This window comes from Hibiscus syriacus, unplaced genomic scaffold (genome assembly GCF_006381635.1).
Source record: "Hibiscus syriacus cultivar Baekdansim isolate YM2019G1 unplaced genomic scaffold, ASM638163v2 tig00111648_pilon, whole genome shotgun sequence".
Lineage (NCBI taxonomy): Eukaryota > Viridiplantae > Streptophyta > Magnoliopsida > Malvales > Malvaceae > Hibiscus > Hibiscus syriacus.
In genome coordinates, this window is record NW_024063145.1 from 501752 (window position 1) to 516029 (window position 14278).

The 14278-nt window shown below is 31.4% G+C and overlaps 1 protein-coding gene across 1 annotated transcript; it reads right to left on the minus strand.

Moving 5' to 3' along the window:
* Positions 1-11598: 11598 nt before the first annotated feature.
* On the minus strand, positions 11599-13702 carry LOC120166832 (homeobox-leucine zipper protein HAT7-like). Its single transcript, XM_039176025.1, has 3 exons — positions 13560-13702; positions 12920-13311; positions 11599-11916 (listed from the first exon to the last, which is right to left on the minus strand). The coding sequence occupies exons 1-3, from the start codon at positions 13675-13677 to the stop codon at positions 11599-11601; spliced, it is 828 nt and encodes a 275-aa protein (XP_039031956.1). The 5' UTR covers positions 13678-13702.
* Positions 13703-14278: the final 576 nt, after the last annotated feature.

The window sequence follows — 14278 nt, forward strand, 5'->3', positions numbered from 1 at the left end:
AATCTTTTTTTTTTGTTATGTCTTGGTTCTTCATGGAAAATTCATGTGGAAGTAAACCAAAATTGTACAACGAAGTTAGAAGAGTTCCAGAATAGGAAGATGCGATGGTAGAATAGATTACAACACTTAACAAAAATGACACGTGCGAGCTTGTACCAAAGCATGTTGATGCTGATTTAATTACTTTTAAGTGGGTTTACAAGTTGAAGAGAAATACTAATGGTATCGTTGATAGATTTAAAGCTCATCACGTTGTTCATGGATTTTCTCAATCGTACGGTCGAGATTATGATGAGACTTTTAGTCCTATTACAAGAATGACATCTGTACGAGCAATTATCTCTCTAGCTGCTAGCAAAGGCTAGAATTTAGGGTAACTATATGTGAAAAATGCTTCCATTTACGGTGAGCTGGATCGCGATATTTTTATGGAACAACCGCAGGGATTTGTATCCAAGGAATATCCTAATCATGAGTGCAGACTTAAGAAAGCGCTATATGGTCTCAAAGAAGCTCCTCGTGCTTGGTATAGTAAGATTGCTCAATATTTTGATTTTTGTGGTTTTAAATCTTCAAGTATGGATCCGAGCTTATTTGTTAAGAAAACACATACTGCGTGCACTTTGCTTTTACTTTATGTGAATGATATGATTATTACAGGTGACGATAGTGCTGAAATTAGCAGTATTCAAGATGCTATGATGGTTCGTTTTGAAATGAAAAGCTTGGGTGAAGCTAGTTGTTTTCTTGGTTTAGAAATTGAAAAATGTGATGGCTATTTTTTCTCTCAAAAAGGGTATGCAGCAAGCTTGTTAGAAACGTTTAGCATGGAGGATTCAAAATCAAAGTCGACTCCCATGGAACCTAATCTCAAGTTAGCTAAAAATGAAGGAAAAACTTTAGAAGATGCAACACTTTTTCATCAACTTTTCGGTAGTTTATTCTATTTAACTATCACAACGCCTGATATCACATTTTCTATTGGAGTTATTTATCAGTTTATGGACCAATCATGTGAGGGTCATTTAATTACATCAAAGAAGATTCTTTGTTAGAACAAGGGCAGTCTATGTTATGGCTTAATATACAAGCAATCTAAGACATTTTCTTTGAGTGGCTTTGTAGATGCAGATTGGGTTGGTGCTGTAAATGACAAACGCTCTACAACAAGTTTTTGTTTTACAACGAGTTCTGTTGTTTCATGGTGTAGCAAAAAACAAACTACTGTGGCTCTTTCAAGCTGCGAAGCAGAATATGTAGCAACTAGCTACTCAAGAATATTTGTGGCTAAGAAGACTCGCTCAAGAAATGGAAACTATTTTCAATTATCCAATTCAGATTTATTGTGATAATGAGAGTGCTATAAAGCTTGCTGGAAGTCCTGTGTTTCTTGCTCGATCGAAACATATAAAAACTCATTATCATTTTGTTTGAGAGAAAGTGTTATCGCAGGATATTGAGTTGCAGAAAATTCATACTGATGAACAAGTTACTAATATCTTTACTAAGGCACTTGTAAATGTTAAGTTTGAAGTTTTCCATGGAGATGTTGGCGTTATTGACAAGAAGCTTGCACTAATGGGGGCTGTCAACAGTTGGTGCAACTTAATGTTATTTGAATTTTGTCAAGTTATTTACTTTAGGAGTCAAAAGTTAATTCCTTGATTTATGCTAATAAAGAAGAGACGTAAGTTAATATGAAATTAGTTGAGATATTTAGGAGACTATTTTAGTTTAAATAAATCATTATTATTGGTTAATTCATAGCACTTTAATCTTTGTTTTCCTTGTCCTCTCTTGATTGATAAAGTAATAAAATTAATCTTTCGCTCTATTTTGAGTGTCCATATTTCTGTCATACATGCCTACTAAGTCACCATCATTATACTCTGTTATTCCACCCAGACTCATTCGATGACATCGTTGTCTCATTACACTCCACATAACTTGTAACCTGCGAACAGAACACATTCTGAACACTAAGATCACAAGCTCAACGCCACACAAAATCTCTACTATACTACATGCATTTATAACAACATGCCAACGAGTATAATCAAAGCAGCAATACTATCAAAGCCATCAATGTTATAAAACCCACTTGGGTCAAGCCTTTCATGAGATAAGGAAATTCTATTCTAAGGCCCGATGAAAGACCCAAAACTCATAACTCAGAATTTGAGGCGATACATTGATGATATCATTGTTCCATCGCACTCCACGTAACCTGTAATCTACAAACGAAAACACATTCCTAGCATTGAGCTCACAAGTTCAGCACCACACAAAATCTCTACTATACTATATGCATTTATAACATAAGCATGCCAACGAGTATAGTCGAAACACTACAATCAATGCCATCAATGCTATCTAACCATTTATCCAATACATGCATATGTTATGTATTTTTCTATTTTCGATATTAGTAAAAGTTTTTCTCTTCTGCTTTTGATTTTTTCTAAAAAAAATTTCCACTTAAAATTTTAATATTTATTTTATTGAACGATCACCATACCTAAAGTTATCTTTTAATATAAACAATATATTCTGTCACGAGTTAACTACTAACAATAGCTTATCGATTGGGCATGCTGATTTGATTTCAAATTGATAAATTAATCGGATTAATTTTAAAATCTTGTATAATTTCAGATTTTGATTGTTGGAGAATCGAGTTGTTTTAAATTCGAACTATTGATTATTTATAAGCAAATTACGTTTAGATCTGAATTGATTGAATGTGTTTTCGAGATTGGATAGAAACGAAATGAGAACCAAAGTTTATTATGAAAGTGATGAATAAGATGGTTATATTTGCAAAACAGGACACGTGCATCTGGCTGTTATGTCAATCTACAGCACAAACTTGTAGGCTCCATTTATGAGGATCCGAAGAAGTGGTGATGTTGTACTTGTTCGGGCTATGTTTTTGTGTCAATTCTGAACGCAAATGTTGGCACCTTCACTTCTCCAACATGTTCTTTGTTTTAGTAGTCAACATTGGTATTGAGATTTTTTTTTCTTGTCCTCCGGTTCCAAGGCTCCGCTTTGACTACTTTGGACTGACCTGGGTCACACACCTGGTTTTGGTGGGTGAGTCTCCCAGCGAGGATTTTCTATATACATTAGGACTCGGACCTGAGATTTTGCTTAAGCGATATGAAATTGCTTATCACTTGAACCAATCCTGTTGGTATTGGAACCTCCTTTTACAGATAGATAAACATGAATGTGTTCTCATGTTATAGCCCCCACTAAGCTGCCTCATGCCAAAACTCTCAAATATATATGGCAATTGATGCCTTTGTAATGGCAGTTTTTGGAATTATTAACAAACATTTGGGATATCTTATTTATGATTATTCGATTCATAGTAGAAGTTTATAAACCATGGCGGATCTAGTAGAAATATGTATTAGGGTGTAAACAATTTTTTTTTTTTATATATTGGGTGGGCATTAGGGATGTCCAATTCAGATATCGGATCCAATTTGATTAAAAAATTTAGATATCCGAAATTTTGAATACCTAAAATAGTGATTCTATCTAATGTGAAAAAATTGGTTATTCAAATTTTCGGATCGGATATCCGGATTCGAATATAAAATTTAATTTGACAAAAAAATTACTTTTAAAATTTATATTTTATCACTTTATGCAACTTATTTGATACCTCTACTATATATACACACACAAAATAATTAATTAAATATCTCAATTTTTATTGGGCTAGAACTTTAATGGGTTAGTGAGTAACTCGTTTATTGGGTTAAAGTGTATCTAAAATTTAAAGTCTTTTATTTTTATTTTTAGATAATCCGAAATTTAAATTTATTGGATCTAGTTGTGTAAAGTTTTGTTGAATATTCGATCTAAATTATATAAACATAAAAAAAATTGATCAAATATTTGAATTTTCGAATCAAATTAACAGATCATATATTTTTGCACATCCCTAACGAATACAATAAAATTTCAAGATGAACAACTTCGATAAAATGAATAACTAACATAAAAAATGGTCAAATTTCAGGATAAATATATGTCTAACCCTATACCCGATTTACATTCACAAATCTTTATAAAGTGTCTTTATCGTATCCTTGATTGAACTTATGATAATAAATTAGTATTATTATGAATCAAATTAACGGATCAGATCTTTTTACACATCCCTAATTGATATAATAAAATTTCAAGATGAACAACTAACATAAAAGGGGGTTAAATATCAGGATAAATATGTGTCTAACCCTATACCCGATTTACATGCGTTAATCTTTATATAATGTCTTTATCGTATACTTGATCGAACTTATGATAATAAATTAGTATTATTATGAATCAAATTAACAGATCAAATCTTTTTACACATCTCTAACTGATATAATAAAATTTTAGGATGAACAACTACAATAAAAAGGGGTCAAATTTCATGATAAATATGTGTCTAACCCTATACCTGATTTACATGCGCAAATCTTTATAAAGTGTCTTTATCGTATACTTGATCGAACTTATGATAATAAATTAGTATTATTATGAATCAAATTAACAGATCGGATCTTTTTACACATCCCTAACTGATATAATAAAATTTCAAGATGAACAACTAACATAAAAAGGGGTCAAATTTCAGGATAAATATGTGTCTAACCCTATACCCGATTTACATGTGCTAATCTTTATATAATGTCTTTATCGTATACTTGATTGAACTTATGATAATAAATTAGTATTATTATGAATCAAATTAACGGATCGGATCTTTTTACACATCTCTAACTGATATAATAAAATTTCAGGATAAACAACTAACATAAAAAGGGGTCAAATTTTAGGATAAATATATGTCTAACCCTATACCCGATTTACATGCCCTAATCTTTATACAGTGTCTTTATCGTATACTTGATCCCAACTTATGATAATAAATTGGTATTATTCTGAATCAAATTAACGGATTGGATCTTTTTGCACATTCCTAATGGATACAATAAAATTTCAGGATGAACAACTTCGATAAAATGAATAACTAACATAAAAAGGAGTCAAATTTCAGGATAAATATGTGTCTAACCCTATACCCGATCTACATGCGCTAATCTTTATACAATGTCTTTATCGTATACTTGATCCAACTTATGATAGTAAATTGGTATTATTCTGAATCAAATTAACGGATTGGATCTTTTTGCACATCCCTAATGGATACAATAAAATTTTAGGATGAACAACTTCGATAAAATGAATAACTAACATAAAAAGGGGTCAAATTTCAGGATAAATATGTGTCTAACCTTATACCCGATCTACATGCGCTAATCTTTATACAATGTCTTTATCGTATACTTGATCCAACTTTTGATAATAAATTGGTATTATTCTGAATCAAATTAACGGATTGGATCTTTTTGCACATCCCTAATGGATACAATAAAATTTCAGGATGAACAACTTCGATAAAATGAATAACTAACATAAAAATGAGTCAAATTTCAGGATAAATATGTGTCTAACCCTATACCCAATTTACATGCGCTAATCTTTATAAAGTGTCTTTATCGTATACTTGATCCAACTTATGATAATAAATTGGTATTATTCTCAATCAAATTAACGGTTTGGATCTTTTTGCACATCCCTAATGTATACAATAAAATTTCAGGATGAACAACTTCGATAAAATGAATAACTAACATAAAAAGGCGTGAAATTTCAGGATAAATATGTTTCTAACCCTATACCCTATTTACACGCGCTAATCTTTATAAATTGTCTTTATCGTATACTTGATCGAACTTGATAGAAGAAATTTTTATTATAGTCAAAATTATATAAATTATAGATGTGTGCAAAAATGAATCTAAATCTATCATAGAATTCATTTTTTTATCAAAATAATTTTTCACAAGTGAATTGTATAGCTAATTTTTCAGATCCAACCAAATGAAATTTTGTGTCAAGATGAAAGAAAAATGGCATTAGAAATCCAAAAAAAAAAAAATGTACAGAGGAAACAAGGGACGGCTTCTTTAATTTTTTTTCTTGTCTTTTTGTTGCTTATTCTTCTCCTTTTATGGTACTGTTAAAAACCAAACATACCTACATGCAAAAAAAAAAAAAAGTGTCTTTGTTTTCTTTCTTGGGTTTTGATAATAAAACAGCAATACAACAGTAGATTAAAGCTAAAATTAATTAATCTATATCGGAGGTTTCTTTTTTAAATGCTATGAGAGTTGACCTATCACATAATCATGTGCTTTGCACTGAAAAATCATTTAAACAAAACATAAACTCCCCCACATGATCAACAATACCTTCACTATTTTAAATATTTTCTATGTATTTTCAATTAATGATCTATTTTTGCCTCCTAAAATTTTAAAAATTCATGCTCCTATAACATAAAATAATGCGCCCGTTCCTAAATATTTATAGAAATTATGTTTGAATTTGAACTTATAAATGATTGTATCATCTAGCTGTATTCGAACTTTTTTGAATCAAAATCTATTACGTAAGTAAGAACTAAGTTATCGTTAAAGGGATGCAGGGACGGAACCAGAGCTAAATATTGATACGAGCCGAAATATTTGACTATTTAAAAAAATGTAAAGACTTATTAAGTATTTAAACTCAAAATTCAGCATGAACTAAGCAACCTTAGTGATTAAGAGATTGTTGTTATTCTTGAGGTCTCGAGTTCGAACACTGCTCATGTAGGGGTATGAGCGTTCATTGTTAAACAGTTGAGAGTTTGTACATATATTACCTTGTATTCACCTAGATTTATAAAAAAAACTCAAAATTCACAAGATAACACTTAATTTGTGTAATATTAGGACTTATAATGAATTAAATTGTTATTAGACCAAAAATTTTGAGAATACAAGGTTATCTTTCTTTAGTTCGGTCCTACTTGATTAAATATTTAATAAATTTTATATTTTTAATTTAATATTTATTTTTACTTGAACCAAAATACTATTAGACCAAAATTATATCAAATATATAAATTTAACATGGGTCGGGCCCCTTTGAGCTCTCACTATGCTTCACCTCTAAAGGAATGATTGTTATTCCTAGATATCCTGGGTTTGAACATTCATTATCAAATGAGTTGAGTATTTCCAATAAATATTACATTATAATCACACTTAGATTAATGGGAAAAAAATCCATTACCTAAATTTAGTGAAGCAAAACTTCCACATTAGGAACATGCATGTACAGCCCACAGTCCCATTTGAATTACATTAAAAAACTGCAATCTTCCGCTTCTAATCATGATTTTTCATAAAGGTTTCTGCAAAATAAAACACAGATGATGAAGGGGTTTCTTTTATATGATGTAATGACAAGTTAAGAAGCATGAAAGAGGTTTGGTTTGTTGAAGGATAGGGGTAAAGAAGAAGTACTTGATGACAGTAAAGTCACATGGATAGCCTACAGAAGAGGGGCACTGTTGGATACTTTCACTTGTCAGATGAACATATACATGTATATATATCAATGTCCCCCTTCTATAACCAAAGCAATGTCCATTTCCTAACACTTCACATCTGTTTTCTTTCTTTCCCATCTCCTTGGCTTCTTTCCCCTTGGAATGTGTGCTCAGAATCTTCCTCTATCTTCTTACCCCTCTTCATTTTCTATTAATTAAGCACTTAAAGCAAGCTAATCTAGGGCCGTAAACAAGAGAGTAGAGTTTGAATAATATTGAGTTTGACTCGAATTGAAAAGTATAAATCTGATTTTGAATTGAAACGAAAATCTACAAACTTAAAATTATCAAGTTTAATTTAAACTTGAAATAAAAATTTGAAACTCGAATCGAGTCGAAAGCTCACGGGCTTAAAACTTTCAATCTTGATTCGAGCTAAAAAAATTGAACTCTAAATATTTTCAGACTTAACTCGATTGAAATACAAACTCGAACCTAAAAGTTAAATACATAAAAGCCTTGTATTGTTTTTTTTTTTAAAAAAGAATACATATAAATGTTATTATTATTAATAATTTAATTTAAAAAATCTTAAAACTAAACATATTTTTTTCAAGTTGATTGCAAGCTTTTCGATTCTAGTATCAAGAACTCGTTTATGCTCGTCAAGAATTTGAATCAAATTCGAACTCAAATTGAGTCTATTCAATTCAATAATTGATCGAATTTTAGGTAAGTCGATGCAATACCCCAAAAATTTCAACAAACGATTAAAATGTAAATTTTGAAAGTTGGTGGCTAAAGTATAAAATTAGAAAAGTTTAAGGAACTAAAGTGTAATTTTGAAAAAGTTATATATTTTGGTCTCATAAAAGGATATTTTACCTTAAAAATGGATTTTTGTGTCTATCAGATTTTTGATCCGAAATTTATAGAAAAGGTTTATTAAAAGATAGAGTTCAATATATTATTCGAATATCCAGATCGAAATATTCGAATAAGAAGCTTACAAAAATTTGAAGGAAATAGATTTGGGTTGGAAAATTATATGGATATTTTTTATTAGTGGAATTTAAGTTGGATTGGTGGAATTTGGTGAGAATTGTACTATAAAGTAAAATAGTGTAATTTAGTGGCTAAATTGAAATTTTGGAAAATTGGGGTAAAAAAGAAAATTTGAGACATGAGATTTTTATGATTATTTAATAATATTCAAATGGAGATGAAGGAGTGGCATGAGTGTAATTTTAGGAATTTATTGAGGGTAATTTTGGTTTTTGGCCTAAAATGAATAAAAAATCATTTTTATTATAATTTAAAGGAAAGTGTGAGATTTTTTCCCAATAAAACTCACGAAAGTTTCCTTCCTTCTTCAGCTACTGCCGAAATCCATAATTGGTAAGTGAATTTTATTTTATTTTTTCATTTTTGATCTAATTTAATGAGTTTTGGGACTAAGATGTGAAATAAGAAAATTACCTACGCTTAATTTTCTACAAATTGGTACAAGTATTGCTTTATTTTATGTTGAAATATGAAAATGGGTATTTATGGTGGATGAAGGGAAAGTTGGTTTTGATTAAGGTTAGTGATTCGGCTAGTGATGAATTCGTTAGGAACTTTGTTGAAATTGATTTGTTTTGCTTTGAATTTGATTAGAATGGATTGGAAATGGTGTGTTGAGGATTAAATTGTGATTGAATCAAAATGGGAGGCATTAGGGGATATATTGCAAAGTTTCGGCCCAAGGAGAAATTAAAGGACAAATTTTGTAAAAATTTTCAAATGGTCAATATTAAGTGTAAGAATGATTTTAGATTCTTGAAATGATGTTTGTAACTAAATTGGAACTTTGTTAGACCTTAAGGCACCTTTTCGCATAGTAGGACAATTTAAAGGGGTAATGTGAACTTGTTGAGAAATTAATATCCTATGCTGAAATTTAGTATTAGCTCATTGAATTGGACTGATTTGGAAGAAATATAAGTTTAGTAATTCAATTGTAAGTTGAAGGAAGTTTGGTGGTGAGATGGTGAAGTGGTTAGGGACATTTTACAAAGTTTTGAAAATTTATAGGATTAAGATGCAAGCATTGAAAAGTTGGGATATAATGCTGGAAGTTATAGTTAGAATATTGAATTTGGATCCATGTAGAAAGTTTCACAATATTAAGGAAGAGAAATTAGTTTCCAATATATATATATAGCTTTTTTTAGAAAGTTGATTGAATATATATGATTAATATATTAGTTAAAGTATACAATATGTTGAAAATCAATAATCGAGATCAAAATGAACCGGATACGAGGGTTATAAATATGATCATAGGATAAACTAGTGAGGCACTAGGTGAGTGCAATTTATTTTTTATTCGATATGAGGACGGCTTCCAATGAGCCAACCTCGAAAGTTTTCGATTGAAAACAATTTGAATTATTTTATGAAATATCTTTATATTGATTTACTAAATGGGTTTTATATGATTTTGGGTATGAATCACCCAAATTGTTTTATTTGATACTTTATTTCCTAGCATGAGAATATTTTTGGGTATGAACTGCCCATATATGATTTTATAAGAATTGTTTTATAATTAATTATATGGATGCATTATTTTAATATGCAAATTAGTAATTAATTTAGAACAAAGGCCATTGTATGAAAATGAGGGTTGGTGGTTGTATGGCATACTATGAGGTAGAGTGAATATGAATATGTTTATGTTATGACACCAATGTGGATCACTCGTGGTCTGACTCGGCGTACCTTAGTGGTGCACGAGATAGATTGATTCAGTGCATTTGGTTAGGTTTATATATGCATTATATGACACCAAGATTGGTCACTCGTGGTCTGAATCGGGTGCCTTAGTGGTACACGATGTGGAGTGACTCGGTGCAATCTGTTATGACAATAAATTTGTATATAGCGCACTCACTTGTTATCTGACTCGCATACCGCGTATTCTCATGATAATATAGTAAGCAAATGTCTGATATGAATAAAAAAAAGTATGGATATGAAATGATTATATGATCTCATATAGAAAAGTACAATTTTACAAAGATATAAACTGAAATAGAAAAGTATTGATCTAAAATGACACAATACAATCCGAATTACAGAATTTTATAATAAATTCTTATTACGGGTTGACAATTGATTTTATACACGTTCTATTTTATTAATGTTTGTATAATATATTGTATGTTTTATACATTAAATATTTTATTTAATTTATTTTACTTGGTTGCCTCACTAAGTGAAAACTTAGTGTGTGAGTGTTTACCACGTAAGTGCAAGCCAGAAGGAAAAGTAGGGAGTGCATCAACATCATTTCCGAGTCTGTTTAATATATTTTTGTTTAAATTATGAAGGTTTGGTTTTACAAAAGACATTATTAATTATGAATATTAATTATTAAATCATAATTATTTATGATAGAAACGATTTTCAAATTAGACATTTTTCTGGCAGTTTTAATATATGATACATTATAGAATTGCCTAAAATATTATCTGAATTAAATTCAAATTTTGATTTTTAGATATTAAATTATGATTTTGTGTGATTATTGGTTTTAAAATAAAAAAAATGCATTTTTAAATTTTTAAATAAATAAATTTTTATTGGTTTTCAAATAATAAATATTTCTTATGATCGATGTGACATTTTTAACTCGTATACAAATATGTATATGGAATAACGGTGTTAGAGTCGATCTCAAATAACTCGCGCCTCATTTACAACCTTAAACCAACCAATTGCATGCATATTAAAAAAAATGGGTGGAAATGAGAGAGAATCTTTTTTTTTCATGGCCTACCATGACAGAGCTGGATAACCGCTCAGTAGCACATGTAGGCTAAATTATTCAAAAGTTACTGAAGTTATGGAAAGAAAAAGAATGCATTACTCAATATTTATAGCTAACCAACTCTCCATATTGATTTTTCTGATATGTGGAAGCAAATATTTCCAATTCTATACGCCAAATCTACAGCCAAAACAAGAGTTTGAAGTCGACATTGTAAAATGAAATCTCTAGCTTTCCTTCTTCTTTAATCAACTTGGTAAGCCAAAAAGCTGATGCAAATTTATGATTAAACAGGCAGTGGTGTTTTGTTGGAGAATTTGGTGTTTAGATTTCAATGGAAATTTTCGTGCTCGGGCCATGGCCAAAACCCTTGCTGGTCATCGGCTCCATTGAACATATTGCAGAAGCTTTCCTCTTGAACCACTTGGTCGAGTTTTAGGCATTGAAGGTCTGCTCTTGATGAGCCTTGGAGAAGGTGAGTCATGCTTGTTGGCCTTGGGAAAAGCTGCTTACTGCTCATCAATGGCGTTCTCGAGATATCCAAGTTGACATCACAACTGTTATCGCTTCCGGTATGGCTCCATGAACCCTCGTTTTCTTTCTTGATGCTCATGATTTCATTCGAATATTTGGTTCTCAAAGCCAACAACTACAGCAGTAGTGTTTCCCAAACCAATAAAGTATAAATCGATTTCATGTGCCAATGGGAGAGAGAGATTAATAACAAAAAAGGGGTAAAGTACACAAATGGTCTTTCCACTATAACACTACTTTGTTAAGTACTCAAACTATTAAAAGTTACAAAATAATTTTCTAATTATAGTATGCTACTTTGTTGAGTACCCGGCTATTAAAAGTTACAAAATAATTTTCTAATTATAGTGTGCTACTTTGTTGATTACCCGGCTATTAAAAGTTACAAAATAATTTTCTAATTATAGTGTGCTACTTTGTTGAGTACCCGGCTATTAAAAGTTACAAAATGGTCATCCGATTATTAATATCTTCTAAACTCGTAATTTTCTGTTAAAAAATTGATTGTCGTCTGAGTTGAACTTTAGCTTGTTGTATGAGATATGATAAAACATGATCCCAAAACCGTTTGAGTTGTATATATCCCAGTCAGCAGGTTTTTGTTCAGCTTAGACGATAATCAATCTTTTTAATGAAATAACCTATGATTTTGAAACATATGAATAGTAGAGTCACCATCTTGTAATTTTTAATAGTCGAGGACTCAGCAAAATAACGTCTTATAATCAGGGGTTATTTTATAATTTTTAATAGTCGGAAGACTCAACAAAATAACGTCTTATAATCGAAGGTTATTCTATAATTTTTAATAGTCGAGTGACTGAACAAAATAACATATCATTTGTATACTTTACCCAAAGGAAAAACTTATATTCGTAAGAGTTGATGCGTTCTGACACTGCCAACTTCATATTCGTGATCAACCGATGGTAGCGCAGTAGCAGAATCGTTAAAATAAGGCAATTCGATAACTCTTATGAACATTTTTAATGTTGGATCAATAACTTAAATCAATATATATAAGATGCTGTCAGTATTGAAAAATCAGAAAGATCAAAATTCTCATACAAAACCTAAGATGATTAAAGATGGGTAATTGGGCATAAAACTGAAAGTACCTCAGCATTAAGTTTCTTGTTTAGAGCTTGAAGGGCATCATTGTCAGCCTTGAGAGCATCAAACTGTTTCTTCAAGGCATCATAATCTTTCTCCAATTGCTTGGTTTTCCACCTAGCCCTCCTGTTTTGGAACCAAATGGCAATCTGTCTCGGTTGCAGCCCCAAGGCCTTAGCCAGCTGCACTTTCCTCTCGGGTTCAAGCTTGTTGCCCAACTCGAAACTCTTCTCCAGTGCCTTTACTTGTTCCAGGTTCAGCCTCTTCTTCTTCTCCTCCAGATGTGATCCATCATCGGAAAATTCATCATCTCCTTCCTCCGACTTGTCCACACCCGAGAATGACACTGATCTCTTCATCATAAACGGTGCACCTCCCCCGCCGCTATGACCACCACCTATAGATCCGAACGAACAAAAAAGCATCCGTCAATAAATAGAAAGAAAAGAAGATTCACTCACAAAAATAGCTTGATATCGCTTAAGTAGGTCTTAAATTTGAGTCCTTGTACATATATAAAATTCTCGTTAAGAAACTCATCCACTAAAATCACGATACGAGTCGGTCCATATTAATCAAGGTAAAACTCTTTAAAAAAACTCAAAGGACAATAAGAGAGAGAGAGAGAGAGAGGGAGATACCAACCATGGAAAAGCTGAGGAGGACAAGAAGGGAGGAAATTGAGGGAAGTAGGGGAAGGGAGGTGATCATTGTGATGATCTCCATGGGGTTGGAACATGAAAGCATGAGGGGGAAAAGCCATGTGAAAGGATGAGGATTCAATGATTCATGAACTTTTGGGGGGGGGGGGGGAGGGGGGCAAATGGATGATTATAAGGACTGAGCTCTCAAATGACTATATGGTGTGGATTGAGAGGTTATAGGAACAAGACATGGTGATGGAGTTCACAAACTGAATGACAGCGATTTTTAGTTTGATAGTGAGAGAGAGAAACATGCACTCAGTAAACGAAAGGTGTGCATTTCTCTCTCTCTCTCTCTCTCTACACATATGGTTCTATATATTACATACAAATTCCTCATTCATACAGTTTAACAATTTAAGCCTAGCTACCTCTTCAATTTAAATTCATATAGTAAATATGTTTGGATTTTGAAGAGTATTATAACTCGCCGTCCAAGGATTTTGATTACAAGGGTGAGATCTATACTCTTGATAGCTAGAGATTGTTCATATAGTAAATATGTTTGAGGTCTAGTTTTTATTCATGAAGATGAAACATATTTCATGATTAATCAACAAGTGTAAGAGTTGTGACTGGGGATGGCCACATTGTTTGAGTTGGGTGACTTGATCCGAAAATATATGCATTCCACTTGATTTGATCTGATCTGACCCGAAA